The 24,763-nt window shown below is 37.1% G+C and overlaps 1 protein-coding gene across 1 annotated transcript in view; it reads left to right on the forward strand.

The window, feature by feature from the left end:
• Nucleotides 1-4,558: 4,558 nt before the first annotated feature.
• The window catches only part of LOC132099029 (ankyrin-2-like), a 130,364-nt gene continuing 110,159 nt past the window's right edge, over nt 4,559-24,763 (forward strand). Inside the window, 2 exon segments of the mRNA XM_059505404.1 lie at nt 4,559-4,687; nt 24,147-24,248. Coding sequence (XP_059361387.1) covers nt 4,559-4,687; nt 24,147-24,248 — 231 coding nt within the window.

Here is a 24,763-nt window from a genome sequence, read left to right on the forward strand (position 1 = left end):
TGTGTGTGATTCAGTCTCCTAAAGTGCATTTAGAATGATCACAAAATGTAAGATATAGGGGCAGAAAATTCACATATTTATATAATTTCATATATTAAATCAAAATCCCACAAAGAAGGCCGTCTTTTCCTCCAAAAATCATCATGAATATATACATACATATATATAACAGTTCAGTAAACAAGTTAATTAAGAGACTTGCGTTTTAGACACCATATTGCCTTTTTTAGCTCTATTTCTACAACAGAAAATAATTCCAAACACAGCCACCAAAGCACAGTTTTGCGTCTCTGAGCAACGTGACATTGTTTCGTTCCTGAATGAATCAGCCGTTTAAATGATTCGGTTCAGTCGCAATGACTCACTTATTAACAGTGACTTGCTGACACATACTGGCCATTTTAATTTCACATTTAAAGTATCTTTTGATTTTTTTTAAAATAATTAATTTCTTATCATTTCAAATGAGTATTCAACATTTTATGTCTTGTATATCAAAACATTATTCATGCATTTGTAACTGCAGGTTAAATGCATTCTTGTCCTGCACTAAACAGTGTTAATACATCTAAATGCCACTTCCAATGAATCTTCTGCATTTCCTCTGCATTAAAAGATGAGTTTGTTGACACTGATTTGCCTGGTAACAGCCCAAATGTTTTATTATTCTAAATAACTGATTCCTTTAATTAAAAACGACTAGTTTGAGATTAATAGACCTATCCCAGGGGTGTCAAACTCAGTTCCTGGAGGGCCGTAGCCCTGCAGAGTTTAGTTCTACCCCTGCTCCAGCACACATATCATGTAGTTTTCAAATAAACCTAAATGATTAGATTAGCTGGATCAGGTGTGTTTAATTAGGGTTAGATCTAAACTGTGCAGGACTGTGGCCCTCCAGGAACTGAGTTTGACACCCTTGGCCTGTCCCATTTTTGACTCCCTCCCACTGTTAAAATGTAACTAAGTAATTTTTACTCTGAGTAAAGTTTAAATGAGCTACTTTTTACTTTTACTTGAGTTGATTTTTAGACTGGTACTTTTACTTGTACTTAAGTAAAATTTCATTAATGTAATGGTACTTTTACTTGAGTAGAATATTTTTGTACTCTTTCCACCTCTGTAGTTGAGTCAGTGTTGTTTGTTTTGTCAGGCCAGTCGGTACACAAGTGCCTGTTTCAGAGATCTACCTATAGCCTTGGAATGCATTTTTTTCTTAGTTACTTTATAAAATAAATGTTCATTTCATTTCAGCAATTTTGTGTGCTTCTGATCTGGTATCATTTGGTTTTAAAGGGGGAACCAGGGAGTGTGATAACAAGGAGCAAGCTGTAATACTAGCAATTAGATGAATTAGAAATGAGCAGGTGTGAAGCCATACTTTATCATACTTGAACTTTATCAAACAAATTATAAAAGAGATAACACTTAATGTGAGACTATATTGCATGGGTGATTTAAAAGTTTACATGCTAGCACAACAGTAGTTGCTATAACATCACCAGAGAGAGGGGACCAGAAACTGAATGGTTACTAACATTCAAGCAAATAACATTCTCACACAACATTTGACCAGCAAGCAGATTCCCAGCTAATCAAGTAGGCTTTTCTGTGTGGAGTCTGCATGTTTTTTAAATGTTGGTGTGGGATTCCTTCAGGTGCACTATTTGCCTACAGATATGTAGAGCAGGTCAATTGAAGATGGTAAATTATCTGTATGTTTGTATATTGACTGTGTGCACATAAGATCTGTGACTGTCCATCTATTCAGGGTGATTTCATGAGACACTGGATAGGCTCCAACCATCCTGTGTCCCTGGATGGATGGACATACTCCATTTTTTTCAGCGTATTCTAAATTGAAGTGCTAAATTATTATATAAATAGTAATCTATATTCCATGCAGTTAGCAATTTATTTCACATAGCTAACTTTTATAAATTGAATGATACCTGAAAGTCAGACAGTTCATGAAATATTTTTCATCAATTTCAAAGCATCCTTACCTGCATGTCTATTTGTCTAATGTTCAGGGGGAGTTGTGTGTGGATGGACTGTCTTCATCTTCTAGCCAGCATTGTTTTGACCTGTGCTGTAAAGCTTTGTTTTGAGTTTATTCAGTGTGTTCTTTAACAAAACAAAAGAATTATGAGTTAATGGTCTATTATTAACAAACTATTGGGGGGGGGGGGTAAATAATGAGAAAAGGACATTAATAAAATAAAATAATAATAATAATAAATCACATTAACAACAAACAATTCATGTATTAAAAAAAGAAAAAAAACATCTGAACCATATACATATAAATTATTCTACAATAAATTAATCTACAAAATTCAAAATGGCTATTGTATTCGTGACAGGTTACATAGGGATATATTTATATAGGGATATTTATTTTATAAATAATATCATCACGATTCAAGCGAGGGAACGATGAGATGTGGCGATTCCACAAAATGAGAGTCTTTAATTATCCAACAGGGAAACACAGAGCACAAGGATGACGTTCAAGACCAGACAAGGAAACATGAGGCAGACAACACATTTATACTAAACTTGACAAAGGACAGACAGGTGCGGGTAATCAACTAATAATGAGACAACGAGTACAGGATCATGACCAAATAAGGCATGGATCCGGGAGGCCACGGTGGAGCTGGAGTGACAGAGGACTGAGGAGGAGCCGAGGAAATGAAGGAGCCTGATGGAGCGGGAGGGACGAGGCAAAGCCGGAGGAGTGGAGTCCCAAGGCGCAGGATGGTCGATTCCAGACTAAGGCAGAGCCGAAGGAATGACGGAGCCTGGCGGAGCTAGTGGCTTACCTAGTTACAGTGGAGAAGAGGGAGCTAGTAGACATGGTGGAGTCGATGGGTCAATGGGATGAGGCGGAGTCCAGATGCTGGAAGCTGAGACAAGGGATACTCTGAGCATGTCGACGCTGGAGGATGGCAGTCCTGTGAAGCTCGCATCACATAGATGCTGGGCTGAGGGCAACAGTGGATGACAGTGGAGCAGGAAGCAGGAGAGGGTGGCCATTTGTGAGCCTCTGGGCTTTCAGGCCATAACTTAATAACGGGAGCCCTCTCCTCTTCGGTATGACACAGTCACCGTGTCATACACAACTCACCCTCAGCCATGGTGCAGGGGGCGGAGCTCCTCTCTGTGCTTGAACCCTCCGTGTCTTTCTCGCTAACTGTTCTGTAATGGTTTTGATCGGGTCTTCTGTCACAATGCGCTGGAGCAAGGGAATGAGGAAATGGAGATTATACAAAACAAGAGTCTTTAATTATGGTCCAACAGGGAGACAAAGAGCACAATGATGACGTTCAAGACCTGACAAGGAAACATGAGGCAGACTACACATTTATACTAAACTTAACAAGGGACAGACAGGTGCGGGTAATCAACTAATAATGAGACAACGAGAAAAGGAACGTGACCAAATAAGGGAACACAGAAACAGGGGCAAATCAGGTCCTGAATCCTAACAAATATGTACTCTATATTGTTATTGACAATTTTTTTTTTGTCTTACTATCATCATCATTAGTCTATCTATCTATATCTATCTATAGTCTATCTACTATCATTATAATCATTAGTCATAACATATATCTATGTATTTTTATGATGTTTATAAAACAAAATAATGCAATTTAATTGATTTATTTTATTTTAAAGTTTCTCTGGTATATTGTTTTTTGCCAAAATTTTGCCATTGTCTCTTTGTACTGTAATCAGTATAATGAGTATAGGGATTTGAATAAGACTGAAAGAGAGAATAATCTATGAGTGTATAAATCAGCTAGTATTACCACACAGAGGCAGACTGCACCAGTTCCTCTTTCAACAGGTGGAAGGGAGATGTGGGAATGCTGAGGGGATGGGAATTGCAGAAGAGAGAGTGGTATCTTTGATCTTTTATCTCCCCCCTTGTTTTTTTCTTCCATGGCTGCACCCACTTTCTTGTCTTCAGCAACAGTGAGCTATACAATACATTAGCCACATCCTTCCATCCCTACCACCCTGCCCAGAGACCCATGAAAAAATGTGATTGGTCAGGAAGGCATGTTGTCTAATGACTGATTGTGCCACAATCCAAAGCTAAGCGGCTGACGCCGCTGCTTGAGTACACAAGGGGGGTGGGTCTGCCCTATTTCCCTCTTCATGTTTACCTCTAATTATTTTATCTATGCTCATATAGTTCCTCCACCCCTTATAGTGCTCTCTCTCTCTCTCTCTCTCTCTCTTTCTCTCTCTCCCTCACACATACACTCACACCTTAAATGTAGTTTTCCGTAGAGCGGGAGAAGGAGAATGCTGCTTGATACTACTTGTCTATTTAGACTTGTCGTGGGAGGAGTTGAGCGCCACTGCTTCTCTCTGTTCTCCTTTTTCTTTCTCTCTACCACCCTGCATACTTCCAGAGCTGCAAGAGTGGGCGTTACTCTTCTGTCCTTGGGCTTGAAAGTCACCTAAGACCTGTTTCTTCATTGCTAACATCATACATCCTTCGATTTCTGCTTATTGCTACTGATACTGAGGGACTTTTGCTATGGCGCATGCTGCAGCAAGCATCAAAAAGGCCAGAGTGGAGATGGAACAGGCTCACGATTTGAAAGCATTAGAGAAAGCTTGTGAGACAAGAAGGCGCTCTCGTGAAAAAGCAGAGCGCAGGTGTAAGGTAATGCAGGCATCGGCATTTTCCATCTCACCTTATCTCCACCAGAGCACCAGGGACATGGGCCCTCAAAAAACCTCCTCCACCCTCTCATCCAACCATTCATCAACTATCCATCAGCATTCAAGTCTGACTTAAGATGCACCTGCCTTAGAAAGAAGAACATTATCATTAAAGCAGGCTGCAATTAAAGCAGATAAATGTATGTATTGTCATCATGTAGTACTTTAATTAATAGTTTAAATGGATAGCTTTTTCCTTTGTCACTATTTAGAAGTTAAAGCCTGTAATTTATATTCATACCACTTCGACCATCTAATGCATGATGTCCACAGTAATCATCTTTCAGTTCTTTAAAAGCCTTTCTTTTTTTTTTACATTTTCAGGCAGATGTTACACCCAAACCATGATATTTATTAATACTGTAGTTCATGCATCAGAAATATGTATGTCCTTTTTTTTTTATCTCTTTCACATCCCTCTGAATCTGCACACATACTTTTCTGGCATCCAGTTATAATCATTGCCTATTTGTTGATGCAACACATGTCTGTGACACATCTCTTTATGGTTTTGCATCTTTACAGTGCTCCTGCTATCCACCCAGTGCTGTGTTGTGTGAGAAACCAAAATGGTTTATCTGCATGTAACAAAGAGACATCAAAGACATGTCTTAGTCCTGTAGTCAGCGCTGAAGTGTAATAGCACAGACTTGGCACTTAGGAGCAATGTGTGTTTGGTGTATCTATCATGCTTTCTTGTTGTGGTAGCACAGAGGAGTGTCTGTTTATGTATCTTAATGTTATAGTGGCTACTTTAACAATAAAAACCTTTAGGTATGAGCAGATACAACACAGAATTTATAAGAAGTAGGAAAGCTTTATGTCCAGAAATGTTCATGTTAGGAGCAGCTATGCATTGTAGTCCTTGAAATGTTTTGCGATCAGTACGAAATTGTACTGTGTAGGTCATCAGTCTTGATGAAATATGGCAATAGTAATTGGTCTATGAACAACCTTTTTTTTTTTTTTTTTTGCACAGTTGTGATCAGCATAATCAATTATATAGTACTTCACTGTGCTGAGGAAAGTGAAATGGTGTAAAGTTTTTGCTTAATGGTGCTCTGACTGGTATGCAACATTTGAAATTAACATTTGTCTATGCAGTAATGAAAACAAATACTCCTAACATACACCCTACATACCTACCCTACAAACATAACCTTTCAAAAGGCTCTAATATGTATCTTTAAGGTACTATGCACATTTTATGGGTAAATAAGATAACACGATGTACCTTATTTACCACACCTGATTCTTATGATTCTGAAGCCATACAATAACTTGATGTAGGGAGCAGAATGAAAATTGTATGTAATGATAATTTTTTGATAATGACAATCAAGGTCTCTTTACACTACACTATTATGTGGTTTGTGGTTAACTGAAGTGGATGGACCTTCAAATGGGCACTTTGTTGAATGGGCTCCATGCTAAAATATTTCACTGAATGCGAAACATTTTAGCCAAAACAGCTGGTGTATTATGTAGAAGAGGAAAACTTTCACAAGTTCCAAACACACACATACGCACACACACAAACATGCACACCAAGAAATGGCAACTAAAAGGACAAGTAAAGGAATGACAAACGAATTGTATCATTGATCATGAAGGTTAAATCAATAAATTAATCAATACACACATACTATATGTAAGCATATAAAAGCAGATATACAAGCACATAAGTAAGTGTTTTTTTGTTGTTGTTTTTTTTTATCTTAAAAAAGTTTTATAAACAAGTAATACTGAGTAACTTACAGTAATGTGAGCAAATAATCTTGAATGTTCTTTACCTCCCACCCACAACTCTGATATCAGAAATACTCAAATCGGCATGTTTGTTTAATGTTAATTGGATAGAGCCACTTTTGTTAACACAATCCTTGGTGGACATTGGAACACTGAATGCTGATAATTATTATTATTATTATTATTTTTTTTTTTCATTTGCTTAAATTAGGACTAAATTGTATGTGACAAATATGATGATTTATTACGTATATATTTATGTTTAATATAAATGGTAAATTAATAAATAGGGCCTTACATGAATAATCTACAAACCCAATTACAAAAAAGTTGTGACACTGTAAAAAATTGTGAGTAAAAAAGGAATAGAATAATTTACAAATCTCATAAACATATAGTTTATTCTCAATAGAATATAGATAACATAACATATGTTGAAAGTGAGACATTTTGAAATGTCATGCCAAATATTGGCTCATTTTGGATTTCATGATAGCTACACATTCCAAAAAAGCTGGGACAGGTAGCAATAAGAGGCTGGAAAAGTTAAATGTACATTTAAGGAACAGCTGGAGGATCAATTTGCAACTTATTAGGTCAGTTGCCAACATGATTGGGTATAAAATGAGCCTCTCAGAGTGGCAGTGTCTCTCAGAAGTCAAGATGAGCAGAGGATCACCAATTCCCCCAATGCTGCAGCGAAAAATAGTGGAGCAATATCAGAAACGAGTTTCTCAGGGAAAAATGACAAAGAGTTTGAAGTTATCATCATCTACAGTGCAAAATATCATCCAGAGATTCAGAGAATCTGGAACAATCTCTGGGCATAAGGGTCAAGGCCGGAAAAACATACTGGATGCCCGTGATCTTCGGACCCTGCATCACATACAGGAATGCTACTGTAATGGAAATCACAACATGGGTTCAGAAATACATCCAGAAAACATTGTCGGTGAACACAATCCACCGTGCCATTCGCCGTTGCCAGCTAAACTCTATAGATCATAAAAGAAGCCATATATAAACATGATCCAGAAGCACAGTTGTTTTCTCTGGGCCAAGGCTCATTTAAATGGACTGTGGTGAAGTGGAAAACTGTTTTGTGTTCAGACAAATCAAAATTGGAAGTTATTTTTGGAAAACTGGGTGCCATGTCATCTGGACTAAAGAGGACAAACACAACCCAAGTTGTTATCAGCGCTCAGTTCAGAAGCCTGCATCTCTGATGGTATGGGGTTGCATGAGTGCATGTGGCATGGGAAGCTTACACATCTGGAAAGGCACCATCAATGCTGAAAGGTATATCCAAGTTTTAGAACAACACATGCTCCCAACCAGACATCATCTCTTTCAGGGAAGACCTTGCATTTTCCAACATGACAATGCCAGACTACATACTGCATCAATTACAACATCATGGCTGCATAGAAGAAGGATCCTGGTACTGAAATGGCCAGCCTGCATTCCAGATCTCTCACCTATAGAAAACATTTGGCACATCATAAAGAGGAAGATGCGACTAAGAAGACCTAAGACAGTTGAGCAACTAGAAGCCTGTATTAAACAAGAATGGGACAACATTCCTATTCCTAAACTTGAGCAACTTGTTTCCTCAGTCCCCAGACGTTTGCAGACTGTTATAAAAAGGAGAGGGGATGCCACACAGTGGTAAACATGTGTTGATGCCATGAAATTTAAAATCAACTTATTTTTCCCTTAAAATTATACATTTTCTCAGTTTAAACATTTGATATGTCATTTATGTTGTACTGTATTCTGAATAAAATATTGAAATTTGAAACTTCCACATCATTGCATTCTGTTTTTATTCATAATGTACAGTGTCCCAACTTTTTTGGAATCTGGTTTGTATTAATTAATCTGTCTAATAATGTCCAATAATATAATTATTATGTCTACCAAGTTCTGATAATGTATAGAATATTATTTTAACAGACTATCCACATTTTAATAAAACAATAGGCCAATACCTTTAGAAGCATGGATGTGTCTTTCACTTTAAAGGGATGGTTCACCCAAACATGAAAATTCGGTCATACCTAACATACTTCTAAACCTGCATAAAGTTCTTCCTTCTGTTAAACACAGAAGAAGATGAACTATGAAGAATGTGGGTAACTAAACAGCTGCTGGTCCTAAGTAACTTTCATAGTTGGGAAAAATATATACTATCGGAGACTTTGGGGACCAAAACTGTTTGGTTAACCACATTCTTCAAAGGATCTTCTTTTATGCTAAACAGAAGAAAGAAATGATCACAGGTTTGGAACAACTTGTGGGTGTGTAAATGACAGAATTTTCATTTTTGGGTGAACTATACCTTTAAGTCAGTCCACTGTGAGCAACTGAAATGCTTCTCTGCAAACTAGTTGAAAACTTTCCCATTCAGCCTTTCATCTGGAGAGCCTACTGTGTTCAAAGGGTTGAGGTGAGCCACACGTTTCCTGTATGCTGCGTTCCGTGTGAAAGAGGCTTAACACGCATTCTGAAGACTTTGTCACTATGGAAACAAAGACGCCAAAATGCAATCATGTGCAAACAAGCTTTTACAACAATACTTCTTATGAAATGTATTTTATTCTAATTGCTATTAGTATTATCCACCCAGCAAATAATGATAATAATCCACCCATAATGCCAGCAAAATCTTTGTCCTTTGTAAAATACGGGTCAAATCATGTCAAATCGATATGGGAGGCATAATTTTACCTTTAAATACAGGACGATTCTGAATTTTAAGGTACTGGTGGCAATCCTACCTGGAATTTCCCACCTTACCTCCCTGTTTTGACCATGTCATCCTCCCTGTTCCAACATCTCAAACATGCCACCACTGACATGGATAGCTGGGCTTGTGGGTGTAAAATAGCCAGGGCTCAAATTAGCAATGGAGGAGAAGCATTAGCATCCAGTGGTTAGAGTATCTACTCTACTGCTGTAGAGCTCCAATGGTCATGGAAGGGACTAGTTGTCTGTCTAAATGATAGATAAACTGGTAGGACAGACTGGTGCTTCTCTGTTCGGCTCAGAAATGGGAGCCAAAAGGAAAAGTCTTAATTGATTGTTTCTGAATTTCTCTATACATCCTTACATATCCACCATGGGCAATGCAGCAATGCGTAAGGCACATAGAGTCAAAAATCCTTCACAAGAAATGTTTATAAATATTGAATCAGGTCAAACTGACAGCATGAATGCCCTGGTAAGATTTAAGATTTTTGATACATACTTGCTTAGGTACCTATCTCATACAGTTTCAGTGAAGGAGCTATTTGAATAGTGTTTCTATTCTGTTACTGAGCAGACATGAATTTTGTTGGTAAATCTGGATCTTTTAGAAGTGCAGAATTAGCACCTTAGTGTTCACTGTACATTTTTCTACAATGCTGAATGTTTCCCTGAAAGTTTAGTTGCAGGTATTATTAAACGATTGACAAATCAATGAAGACTAAGGTACCCTATATAAAACCTAGTTTGCCATGAAATTTTCATGCCTTTGATACAGTTGATCATGTGATTCTTATTGACATGATGCAAAACTTCAGCAGTTTATGAGGCCCAAGATTTACATGGTTTAATCCTGATTAATCCGACAAGAATTTGTGACATTTTATGGCCTCATTTGTATGTGTATGGTGTCCTCTAATGGTTGTGCTGCATGTTTTGTTTATTTATTTTTTTATTATGCCATGATGTTTGCCATATTCAGACTTTTTAGACCTTACTCTTGAAATATGAGCAAAAAGCATTTCTGAATACATTTTGGCTCATTCAAAAAAGTAAATTATGCTAATTTTTGAATTCATAAGTGTTCATATTTTCAAGACGTTAGTTGGTATATATATAACTCCTTCTTGTAACTCCTTCCTCTCAGTGGCACAGATGACTGAATGGCTCATTATGCAGCTCATTATGCGGGTCTTTGTCTTCTCAGGTGTAAATCACAATGATATTCATGATAGTTGACGCCTACTCGCATATGACTTTCACCAACAAAAAGTGTCTTAGAAAATTTAAATCAATACATTGTTTTCTGTAAGTGAGTAAACAAGATGATTTTCACATAATTTAGAAAGGCTACAAGCTCCAGTTCTCAAAAGTCCCGGGAACCATTGTTCTTTATGTGTTTTATTGCCTTATTAAAGTGTTTTAACATTTTTAGTTTTTCACTAACCACGCATTACATTTTTTTTCTCAAAAATACAATCATGTACATACATGCTGCTCACATATTATTATAGCCCAGTTTGTGCTGATTACAGTGAGATTAGACTTTACCCATTTAGATATTTATAAGAAACTGAAATAAGCACAAATGTCAGGGCATGACAAAACTTCTCCAGGCCCCAAAAATACCCTTAGACTCCAGAGGGTTAAGCTATTGATTTTGAACTTTCTGGAAGGGCTCAAGGAAGCAACTCTGATATAACCCCTGAAAAATCTCATTGATAAAATGACTGTCTAATTTGTTTTGGCACTCATGTGAGTTTTTGAATAAAGTTATGAACTCTTTTTTCATCAGTAGTAGCTTATGGATTACTACATGGGTTTTTGTTCTTTGTGTTGTAAGGTTTTAAAAAGGCTCTTTCCATGGCAGCTATAATCCTTGAATGACTGTATATGAATGTGAATGGGTTAAAAATTGTGATGTCAAGTTAAAGTAGATAAGTATGCTACATATTTTGTGGAGTCAAATACAGCTATTGGCTAACTGAGGCCACAAATGTTGTAAAAAAAAACTCTGTTGCACATAGACTGCATGTTGTGCGGAGATTGAACTGATAAACAGCTATTGTTGGATCTGCTGTACCTTTCTAGTTTATTAAGTATTGAGGAGGATGGTGATGAGAATGAGCCAGACAGAGATACAAAACAGTAGGTGAATTAAATGCTTGTTTTAATCTTGTGGGTGAGTAGTCTGCACAGACTCTACACCAACAGAATTCTAGCAGAAAGCTTCACATAAAGCCATTTCAATGGTTTTACTCTACCCAATGCTAACATTTTTGGTTAAATACAATTTTTTGTTAAGCTACATTTGAGGTTCATGCTTAGATTTTTCTTAGTTGTAGCAGTAATGACAAAGTATGGCAGAACTGCTCAGCATCTTGTTCCCTACTCAGAGAACTGGATTACATATGTTACCAAGAAAAACACTTGATGCTATAATAATAACAATAATAATAATAATAATAATAGGGCTGTGAATCTTTGGCAAGGCAGCGATTCGATTCGATTACGATTCATAGGTTTTCGATTCGATTCAAGAACGATTTTTGCAAATTTAGAACGATTCAATTCGATTCGATTCACAATTAAATTCGATTCGATTCGATTATAACGATTCGATTCGGCATTCTTTAAGTGCATTCACGGGATTATTTAAATGCTTCTACTAAATTCTTTAAATGCTTAGTCAGGGGGCAAATTACAGTAGCATTTATGGTTAGAGAACCATAGGTTAGAAAAAAAAACAAAAAAAAACTTTTGTCCATTGTTAAATGCTAGTTTAATGATGCGACATGGCATACGTAAAAATGAATGTAAGCCAAGTTTTTAAAAAAGAGCTTAAAGAGTATTATGTAAAAGCTAACATTTTGTCACACCAGGGGCATAGCCATAATTTCAGAAGTGACAGAAATGTCAAATACAATCATTTTATGTATGTAGCCTATATAATAATAATAATTATTATTATTATTTTATTTATTTATTTTTTTTTACAAGGAATTATCTTCTTTTTTAATTATTTTTAATTAGCTGTAATAAATCAAATACACTGCTGGACAATAATCAATCATTTGTAATCGATATTTTTTTCCTAATGGCAATTTTATTATTGTTTTATATACTAGGCTACATTTAATTAGCAATTATTTAAATTTTCTGCACAGAATAAGGTAGAAAATATACTTTATAGTTTCTGTACTGTAATAAATGTCAATTAGCACTGCATCATTCATAAATTGTTTGTGTTTTTTTTTTTAGTTTCATCAGTTCATTCTGCTTTTATTCGGTTTAGCTGCAGATATAGCCTGGCACATCTATGAGAGCTAGATCGCTTCTCTTTCAGTGTGAAAACGTCTTCATCTCTATTTAACTTTTCCTCTCCATCAGCGAATGATTCTGAGAGAAAACGTTTGCTAATGAAACAAACGCTACTTTCATGCACCTGATTATCAGATAAATCTCGCGCTCTTATTTCAAGGTCGTTGTTAATGCTGTGGTTAATTTTAAAAGTTTCCTTCGTATATTCGGTTCATCCGCATTGTTTAAACACATTTATCATTCAGTGGAACTGTGCGTATGATTTAGACACTTACATTTCTGCTCCGTCCATGCAATAAATACAGCTGTCGACGGCTCCGGTAACTCCGTCGGTAAGATGCAGAGAGCCATTGACAAACTACAGAAAAGTAAAAGTACTTCACGTTAGCATTACTGGACACGAGTCCTATAGATCACACGTCCGCTGCGTCAGAGACGAACGGAGCGCGAGCGCAATCCTGTGACAGTCTCAGTCGGTAAACAGTGGAGCGCGTGAAGGACAGATAAGAGGCACGATTCACGAACACTCTTCAAGGTCTCCATTAATTCGTGCGTGTAGTAATTTAATGTGTATACATTTTGAAAGCACTGAATCGCTATAGAAATCGCGATTCATTCGATTCTTAGCATTTTGAATCGATTACTGTCCAAGATCGGTGACTCACGATTCAAAAATCATGTTTCAAGATCGATGCATATGAATCGTCAGGGTTTGTAATCGATGCATCGAGAAAACGAGTGAATCGTTACACCCCTAAATAATAATAATAATAATAATAATAATACATTTATTTTGTATAGCGCCTTTAAAAATTGCTTCTCAAGGCGCTTTCCAAGAAAACTACATAAAAGAAAAACACAACAATAAAAAACAAGATATTATACAAAGCAAAAAAAAAAAAAAAATTACAAAACAATCAAAGAAAAGCTTCCCTAAAAAAAGAATGCTTTAAGTAAGGTTATAAAAACAGCTAAAGAATTAGCAACCCTAATGTCAGTTGGGAGAGAGTTCCACAGTTTTGGGGCAAATTAATAAAAGGCCCTGTCACCCCTGGATCGTAACCTTGTTTTGGGGACAGCTAAGAGACCATGCTGAGAAGAGCGTAAATTGCGAGTTGGCGTGTAAGATGTTAAAAGATCTGTCAAATACCATGGAGCGAGTCCATGCATAGCCTTATATGTAAGCATTAAAATTTTAAAATCTATATGGTATTTAACAGGCAGCCAGTGCAATGTCTTCAAAACAGGAGTTATATGGTCGCCAGCCCTAGCCCCAGTTAAAATTCTAGCTGCTGAATTCTGCAAGTATTGCAATTTGTTAAGAGAGGATTTGGACACTCCAACAAGGAGAGCATTGCAATAGTCAATTCTTGAGAAAACAAAAGAAAAGGACAACATTGGCCGAATACGTGCAATATTTCTAAGATGGAAAAATGCGGTCTTTACTGTGTTCTAGACAAAAGGCTTGAATGACAAAGTGGCGTCAAAGATAACACCAAGGTTTTTTGATTTACTGTGTAGCTCTAGGGCAGCACCATTAACTGAAAGATCTATTGAAGCAGCATTTCGCAGTTGGTGGGGAGAGCCAAGGAGCATAACTTCAGTTTTAGAGCTGTTTAGACAGAGAAAATATTTAGCCATCCACATCTTAATCTCAGAAATACAGATGGAAAGATGAGGGACATCTACAAATTGACCAGGTTGAGAATGTATATAAATCTGAGTATCGTCAGCATAGAAGTGATAGCTGAGGTTAAGGGATCTTAATAGCTGACCAAGAGGATAAATATAAATACTGAAAGGCAAGGGACCAAGAACTGAGCCCTGTGGGACACCAGTACAGATAGGGTCCACATCAGATCTGAAACAATCCATAAAAATAAATCGAGTGCGACCTGTAAAATATGACCTGAACCACTCAAGGGCAGTTCCAGATACACCGAAGACAGTTTCCAGTCTATTCAGTAAAAGCATATGGTCAACAGTGTCAAATGCTGAACTAAGACCGAGTAAAATGAGAAACGAGAGAGCGCCTGAATCAGAAGCTAAGAGTAAATCATTTACAACTTTAACCAGGGCTGTTTCAGTACTGTGCAGTTTCCTAAACCCAGATTGAAGGGGCTCAAACATATTGTTGATGGTTGTATAATTGAGACGAAACAACACCCTCTAAAATTTTAGCAATAAATGGAAGATGAGAAATTGGACGAAAGTTACTAAGATTGTTCGAATCACTATTTGGCTTTTTTAGCATGGGAGTGACAGCAGCAGTTTTAAGTGCTGTTGGCACAACGCCAGTAGCCAAGGAGTCATTAATAATGGTAAGAACAGCAGGGCACAAATAACCAAAACATGATTTAAATAAAGTAGAAGGCTGGGGATCAAGTATGCAAGTGGAAGCAAGTGGAGAGACTCAAAGGTGACTAAGGAATTTAAAAAGGGTGTACAGCAAATAGTCTGTGTGTAATAAATGAATATAATATACAAGTTTCACTTTTAGAATGGGATTAGTGAAATAAATCAACTTTTTGAAGATATTTCTAATTATATGACCAGCACCTGTAATAATATTCATTACAGGATTATCAAATACAGGACTGTATTTATTTTCTCCTACAGGTGACGTGACGGGTTCCGTAGCTTCACTTTTCTATAGGGGAAAGAATAGGAGACACGTTGTCCATCTTTTTATACAGTCTCTGGCAGATGCTAATTTGTTTATTTTTATATGTTGTATGAATGTGTTTGTTCTGAAATTGCATAGTTGTGTTGTGCCAAAAATAACAATTTATTTTCTTCAATCCTTTACATAAATATAACATTTAATTATGCATTAAGTGTTTTGGTGCATAATTCGTTTTTTTTTTTTTTTTTCATGTCTCCATTCTTCTGTCAAGACACATTTCACTAGCAGATATGTAAATCTTACTGAGTGTGGTTCAGAGCGGCATTGGCCCAGCAGGGTTATTTCTGGATCAATAGGTTTTGGAACTATGAAACTATTCATTCAAGTCAAGACACCTTTATTTGGATTGGTGTTGGCACAGTGGATATGTCACATGACTTTGGTGTGGGAGACCCGGGTTCGAATCCACTGTGAGACACCAATGTGTCCCTGAGCAAGACACTTAACACCTAGTTGCTCCAGAGGTGTGTGACCTCTGACATATATAGCAATTGTAAGTCGCTTTGGATAAAAGCATCAGATAAATGTAAATGTTTATTTACATAGCGCTTTTTACAATACATATTGCCTCAAAGTAGCTTTACAGTATTAAACAAGAAAAAAAAGTGTTGATAATGAAAGAGCAAGAGGACAATAGTAAACACAAAATTTTTCATTTAAGATCAGTTCATCATTGATTCAATGATATCATCGTCCAGCTCATCCAGCTCAAATAGTTTAGGTGCAATCAAGTCGACAATATTGGTTCCCATGGTCTTGTGCCGATGGCAATTGAGGTCACGAGGTCTTCACAGAGAATCTGTCTCTGGGGCTAATTAAGTTGTCATATTGGGCTGTAGTGGTCATCTTTAGGTGCCAATCCACCTTCTGGACTGGATAGAGACTGTTTGACCTCGGAATGGAACAGACTCATATTAGCATAGATGTCATTCTTATGATGTAGCAAGTACATCGGGTGTTATGTGAGAAGTATTCCCGGTTCCAATTGACCTAATAAATGCAGCCTAACAGTCTGGATTTGAATTATAGAAATGCGATAGTGTGTTATGTGTAAGCCAGGTTAAAGAGATGGGTCTTTAAACTAGATTTAAACTGACAGTGTCTTTGCCTCCCAAATAACTTTAAGGAGACTGTTCCAGAGTTTGGGTGCTAAATAGGAAAATGATCTGCTACCCATAGTTTTTGATATTATAGGTATTATCAAATAGCAAGAGTTTTAAGAAAGCAGCTAATGTGAAGGACTATAATGCGATAAGAGCTTGCTCCATTCAGGTCTTTATAAGTAATTAATAAGATTTTAAAGTGTATACAATGTGCTTTATACAAAATGCATACAACTGGTTATGTAGTTTCACCAGTTAAGGTTTCTCCAAGGTTTTGAATGGTATAGTGTATATTGTTAAACGTGGAGTAAGACTGGAATAATAAAAAAAACATAACAATAATAAATTGAAGAGACTCATGGGAATGTGTTCCTCGCTTGGTCTTAGCTGTGTTTCAGGTTCCTGAGTGGGCTGCTTATTTGCATTGGCTTGCTTTGCAACTGGTTCTTTCGCACTGTTATCCTCGCAAAAAGTAAGCATGCTGTTTACACAAATAAACTACATTATTAACATCATTGTGATGGTCACTGATGCTACTGTAGCAGTAGTTTATAGTGGAAAAAAGAACACAATTACCACATGGCACATTTATTATCAGTGATATTTACAGCTTACTTTTTACATTTATACCTCAGATGATCACAAACACCAACAACGGGGAATAACACATTCAAAATATTTACACCAGAGCAGATATTAATGAACAAAAGTTTAGTTACATTCATAAACACAAGCATGCTTTGTATGTAGGCCTATACAATCCAAAAACTATTTATAAACATACATGGCTATATTATTGAACAGAAAATAGACTATTACAATAAAGTTTTGTCTAATTATTCTTACTGACATTAGGCTAGCAACATGATAACTCATATTACTTTTATATCATATTGCTGTCTATTTTATAAAACATCATAATGCTATTTAGTGGTCATAAAACAAGAAACAGAAATAGGAAAGTAAAAGCACTTGTCAATTTGAAGGAAAATGTGTACATACTGTATAAGAATATGAAACGTGAAACAACATTTGTGTACATGAGAACATGCATATTCTAAGTCATGATATGATAAACTTTAATGTACGTTCTAAAATGTAGTGAAAGGCACAAAAGAACCTAAGGTTCCTTAAAAAAATACTTTTTAAGAAAGAGTGTGGAGCTGATGGACACATGAACATTGAAAGGGAAAGTGACATGACATACATTTGTACCTTTCATTTAACCCATCTAAAGTGCACACACAGCAGTGAACACACACCCAGAGCAGTGGGCAGCCATTTATGCTGCGGTCCCCGGGCAGCAGTTGGGGTACGGTGCCTTGCTCAAGGACACCTCAGTCGTGTTATTGAGGATGGAGAGAGCAGTGCACATTCACTTCCCCACACCTACAATTCCTGCCGCTGTAGCGAGCACATGGTGGGAGCAGCTGTTCTTCACAGGTTTTTGCAGAGCCACAATGGTGTATTTAATGCACTTGAGATAGTGGATGTTCACTGCATACAGACCCATTAGGAGTCCAAATGCCTTAGGGACATGGGAGATGTCAGTGATGACAGGATATCCAAATGAGAGCAATGTTGGTTATTCCTTGGGAAAGCACATCACATTGCTGCTCCTTAGTTACAATCAGAATGCCCTCTTCGATTTCTTACTCAACATCCTTAATGTCACCAGATGGCTGGGAAAACACAAAATATTACATTACTTGTTTTCATAACAAATGAACACACATATGTACATACACTATCAAAGTTGTATGTTTTGTTTAAAGCACAGCTACCAATAAATGCAAATTGGAATACACCCTCAAGTGGAAGATTTAACCAAAAATGAAAGTCAAAAGTAAATGGTGCTCCTCAACTGTTTCGTTTACAAACATTCAAAATAACTTCCTGTATTAAACTGTTAAAAGTATGTACAAATTTCTTTGTTTTGCTGAACACAAAGAGTTTAAAATCCCAATGGGAAGATAAGTGGAAAATTCACCCCCGTAACCAACTAGGCTAAAAAATGAGGAAAATTATTTTCTTCACTGGTATTCTACATGATTTCTGAATGACATAAAAAATGACAAACCAATACAACATATTAGTTTTTTTTTCTTAATCCAATTCTAACTGTCTAATCTGTCCCACCATTTTTATAATGATCAGAAAATATATTGGTGTAAAGGGGTATTCCTTTTAAATAATAGTCTGTTTCACTGCATGTTCAGAGTAAAGCATGACTCTTAGGGAGCTTTCACACTAGCACTTTTGGTGTGCACCCGGGTTAAATTGATGCCAGAGTTCAGTTCGTTTGGATGATGTGAACGCTGTCTTCCCTATTCGGATGCGCAGCCGCAAACCGTACCCGAGTCCGCTTAAAAACGGTGGTCTGGGGTACGCTTCATGTGAACTCTGGTACGGTTCGCTACTTATGTGAACGCAATCGTACCAAATCGCGGAAGTGAACCGCTTTTAATAACAAATTATTTGATGAAAATGTGTGTTTGTGTGTGTGTTTCACTCACTTTCCTGATGAGCGTGACTGACGCGCTGCAAGCAGAGAGCTGTACATCTCATTTATGTTCGCCTTCAACGTTCTTTAGAGCATTTTCAGTAAGTGCCGTTATGTACCGAAGCTTTATAAACAAAACGAACAGTTCAAAAACGTAATACATAAAAGTGCAGAGAGTAATGTTATGCATTTGCCACCTTCTTCTGCGCTGTCATTACCAAGCAATGGGGTAAACAGCTGCTGGCTTAATGACGCAAGCGAACCGCGGTTCGGACTCAAATATTATAATATAAACACAGTCCAGCAGGGGCAGGGGGAGGGGGGGAGCAACCGAACTCGGGTTCGGACCAGGCAAGTGAACCAAGTGTGAAAGGGTTAGTTAACCCAAAAAAATCAGTTTTACTCACCCTCGTGGCATTGTAGGTGTGTATGACTTTCTTCTTTCAGACTAATCTAATTGGATTATATTAAAAACTATTCTTGCTCTTCCAAGCTTTATAATGGCAATAGGTTGGTGTTTTTTTCAACAGTCCAAAAGTAGTCAAATAAAGTGCATCAATTCATAATAAAAAGTCCCTCACAATGCTCCGAGGGGTGAATAAGGGCCTCCTGTAGTGAATCCATGTGTTTTTGTAAGACAAATATGTTATTTAAAACATATTTAAACACTTTTCTCTCACTTTCGTGAGAACCGTTCCCGGTGGATGAAGTAGGACTTAGGGGTTATGCATGCACCAGTGATTAGTGACGAACACGGAAGAGGCAGAGGAGAGACAACAATCCGCAAAGTAGAATCACGAAATTAGGCTTGCACGTATGATAGTCAATGGAAGAGAGAAAAAAGTGTTTATAACGTTTTAAATATGGATACTTTTCTTACAAAAACGCATCAGCTTGCTACAGGAAGCCTTTATTCACCCCCCAGAGCCATGTGAGGCACATTTTATTGATGGATGGGTGCATTTTATTTGACTATTTTTTGGACTGCTGAGAAAAAAAAACCTGTCTACTGCCATTAAATAACTTGGAAGAGCCAGGACAATTTTTAATTCAACTCAGATTGGATTCATCTGAAAGAAGAAAATCATATACACATAGTATGCCTTGAGGATGAGTAAAACATGGCCTAATTCTCATTTTTGGGTGAACTAATCCTTTTAGCAAAGTTGCTAATAGCCAATATGCCAGCACTGAACATTTCTCAGGATTCACAACAGTATTCAGCAAAATAATGAAGAATGGCGATGTCCATAAACAGGGTTTCTGCTGGTTTTATGAAGATAAATTCAAAATTTTATAAATACCTTTTAAATACCAATTATAGAAAATTCATGGAATAAAACTGAAGGGAAAATAATGTCAAATTATGTTCTCTAAATTTTGAAGCTATTTTACAATGCAAATATCTACATTTTCGTAAAGGGTTCACCCAAAAAAAGAAAAAGAAAGATAATTGTTATTTACTAAACCTAAAGTTGTTCTAAACCTGAATGAGTTTCTTTCTGTGACAAGTCCCAGATAGTCTAACACAGTACACAACCCCACAATGTGTCACAACATCAGATCACCGAGATTTCTTCTTCTATTACCTGGACCACATCACTGCAGACTGATGGTGCTCAGTTTGGTCATCCACAACCGTAATCCCAACAGTCATGTCCTTGATAAATTTCTGCTCCAATACTGTGTGCTTTAATAAAAACTAAAGGAAGCTTTAAAATATGCCTTACAATCGTAAAGCTTATAGATTCACTCTACATTGTGAATGTCATTTCCATTATGTCTGGATAGGATTTTGATGGATACAACTGCAAAAGGACTTGCTGAGGTCCATCCACAAGATTATTTAATTCTGCGCTGATCTTCAGTCATTCCAAAATATCATAAACATGAAAAATACAGAAACATGTTAAAACACTGTAAAATATTTATACAAGATATAGCTATGCTATTATTACTTTTATTCTAAAATGTATAGTTTTGAACGTATGTAATTTACTTATGACCGTATATTCACCATAGATTGTATAAAAACAAACATTACACTGGGTTTGGTGAGGCACTTGAATGACTAACGTCACTTCAGAAAACTGAAAGAAAAGTTTGTAATGCTTCAGAACTTCATCTGAACCAAGCTTATGTCAGCGATATCAAATACAGGTCCTTCTCAAAAGATTAGCATATTGTGATAAAGTTCATTATTTTCCATAATGTAATGATAAAAATTAAACTTTCATATATTTTAGATTCATTGCACACCAACTGAAATATTTCAGGTCTTTTATTGTTTTAATACTGATGATTTTGGCATACAGCTCATGAAAACCCAAAATTCCTATCTCAAAAAATTAGCATATCATGAAAAGGTTCTCTAAACGAGCTATTAACCTAATCATCTGAATCAACTAATTAACTCTAAACACCTGCAAAAGATTCCTGAGGCTTTTAAAAACTCCCAGCCTGGTTCATTACTCAAAACCGCAATCATGGGTAAGACTGCCGACCTGACTGCTGTCCAGAAGGCCATCATTGACACCCTCAAGCGAGAGGGTAAGACACAGAAAGAAATTTCTGAACGAATAGGCTGTTCCCAGAGTGCTGTATCAAGGCACCTCAGTGGGAAGTCTGTGGGAAGGAAAAAGTGTGGCAAAAAAAGCTGCACAACGAAAAGAGGTGACCGGACCCTGAGGAAGATTGTGGAGAAGGACCGATTCCAGACCTTGGGGGACCTGCAGAAGCAGTGGACTGAGTCTGGAGTAGAAACATCCAGAGCCACTGTGCACAGGCGTGTGCAGGAAATGGGCTACAGAGAAGCAGCACTGGACTGTTGCTCAGTGGTCCAAAGTACTTTTTTCGGATGAAAGCAAATTTTGCATGTCATTCGGAAATCAAGGTGCCAGAGTCTGGAGGAAGACTGGGGAGAAGGAAATGCCAAAATGCCTGAAGTCCAGTGTCAAGTACCCACAGTCAGTGATGGTCTGGGGTTCTATGTCAGCTGCTGGTGTTGGTCCACTGTGTTTTATCAAGGGCAGGGTCAATGCAGCTAGTTATTAGGAGATTTTGGAGCACTTCATGCTTCCATCTGCTGAAAAGCTTTATGGAGATGAAGATTTCGTTTTTCAGCATGACCTGGCACCTGCTCACAGTGCCAAAACCACTGGTAAATGGTTTACTGACCATGGTATTACTTTGCTCAATTGGCCTGCCAACTCTCCTGACCTGAACCCCATAGAGAATCTGTGGGATATTGTCAAGAGAAAGTTGAGAGACGCAAGACCCAACACTCTGGATGAGCTTAAGGCCGCTATCGAAGCATCCTGGGCCTCCATAAAACCTCAGCAGTGTCACAGGCTGATTGCCTCCGTGCCACGCCGCATTGAAGCAGTCATTTCTGCAAAAGGATTCCCGACCAAGTATTGAGTGCATAACTGAACATAATTATTTGAAGGTTGACTTTCTTTGTATTAAAAACACTTCTTTTTTATTGGTCGGATGAAATATGTTAATTTTTTGGGATAGGAATTTTGGGTTTTCATGAGCTGTATGCCAAAATCATCAGTATTAAAACAATAAAAGACCTGAAATATTTCAGTTGGTGTGCAATGAATCTAAAATATATGAAAGTTTAATTTTTATCATTACATTATGGAAAATAATGAACTTTATCACAATATGCTAATTTTTTGAGAAGGACCTGTATAACGTTAAGTTATGCGCTCCAAAAGAACTCTGAGGGAGTTGCTCATCTATGGTGCTCATTTGTTTCCCTTATAATAACATGCAGAAAAGAGAAAGTTCGAGTAGTAATCTTGTTTTTTCCCTAATTTTTCATAGATGTATATTCTTACGGATGTCTTTACGCTGTCAGGTTTAAAGTTCCTTTTTTTTTTATTCCCGCTGTTCTGAATCCATACAGTGATCCGTTACACTCTCGCACTGTTTGAACGGTCTCTAACGCAGCTCTCGGCTCAAATAATACATACCAAACTGTATTTTTATAGTTCTCCATTTAAGTTCAGCTCAGTACTGCGTGGAAGAATATTTGTTTTAATATTTATAAGGAAAATACTGTGGAACCGCCTATATTTTGAGGCTTTAAAGTGCCTCGAAACGAACATTTGCATACGGGGTTACATACAGAAAATACAAATCTTTAAACCATACTTAAACTTCTGAGACAACAAATGTAATTTTACACATTAAGCCAACAAATACAAATATTTTACTTATGAAAGTTGTATTCTGGTAAAATTTCCAAACTTTCTGAAGAAGCTGACCAGTATGGCTGACGACTGTCTTCTGTCTGCAATGGCCTTCACAAGAATGACAAGACCTCGCGATAAGTGACGTTGAGAACGTGATATTGCTATTGAATTGATTCAACACATTTTTTTTTTAAGTTGAGAGGACAAATAATCTAGTTCAGTCAACTTTCAAACTAGTTGAGACACTGAAAACTTATAAAAAAAATTGTTGAATGAACAAATTCAGTAACTGCAAGTTGTGTCAACAAAAATAATAATAATTATTGAAACAAATAAACCGCTAAATAATTTTTTTACAGTGCTCCATGTCCTGTCACAAGGAACATCAGTTATGGGAACCAGGTCAGAGTGGGCCAGTAAGGTGCCACAAGCAGGACCTGCTTCTCATCCTAATCCAGTGTCTGTGCAACAAGACTCATTGGGGGAAAAGCATATTTGTAGTTTGCAGCTTGATGTGTGCAACCCACTCAACACATGAAAAACGACCACCAGTGTAGGGCTGTTCAGCCAACACAAGAAACTGCCAGAAATTGCACTGAACTTGTCCATTCACTTAAAGCTTGACAGGAGCAGAATAATGATATCGCTCAGCTCCTAAGTGAAAAGCTAATATGCAGTTTATCTACTGCATATTTATACTCGCACTGTGATCAGCTGCAGATGGATGCAATGATTGCCTGCCAATGTGCACTGGCTTATTTAGTTTACACTTGAAGTAGATTGGTCTCTCTGGTGAATTTTTCAACTCCTCAGTCACCGATGTGATGTGAAAGTGCCTGATTGAAAGGGAACTGTATCCTTCTAAATAAAAAAAAATGCATTCACTATTTCTTATATCCCTTCCTGTTCTGGCTTGTACCATCCTGTAAGATATTTGAAACTTCTAGCACGTATTGCTTAGCAATTGTGTTATAGTCTCCTTAAGATGAATCACTTGTTGAATCACAAAAGCGTCTGATAAATAAATAAATGTAAACAAAAAGATGTTAACCTGTGATAATGATGTAATTTTCATATTTTTCTAGTCAGACAGCAACACCAGTTTCCTTCGAGCAGCAAGAGCAGGAAATATGGACAAGGTTCTGGAGTATTTGAAGGGCGGAGTAGACATCAGCACTTGTAATCAGGTAAGTTTATCTTTCTTATTTGGTGCTTTTGCACTGCATGGTATTGCATGGCACGTCTCACTTTTGGGGGGGTTTCCTCTGTGTAGAGTACCTGGGTACCTGATACTTTTTTCAGTACCACCTCGGCTGAGGTTTAAAGTGAGTTGTACCAGTTTCTAACAAATGTAACTTTTTTTTTATTTTTATTTTTATAATGCCTATTTCGTGGTCTGTTGAGGAAGTGAAGATGTTCCTCTCATTGATAGCAGAGCAGTGTATCCAGCAAGAGCTTGATGGTACGATGCGGAATGAAAAAATTTTCAGGAGGTCACGGCAGTAGAGGTGGCACAACTATAATGACATGTCTACAATCCCGCTCACACTAAAATGGTACTAAACTGCAATGGAAATGCAAAGTGATCCGAGCCCTACCATGCCATGCTGAGCCGAGCCATACCATGCAGTGGAAAAGCGCCAGTAGATACTCAATAAAATCCTTGTATATTATGTCAAACATGTGTATAGCTTTACTATAA

Source organism: Carassius carassius, chromosome 2, assembly GCF_963082965.1.
Source record: "Carassius carassius chromosome 2, fCarCar2.1, whole genome shotgun sequence".
NCBI classification, from domain to species: domain Eukaryota; kingdom Metazoa; phylum Chordata; class Actinopteri; order Cypriniformes; family Cyprinidae; genus Carassius; species Carassius carassius.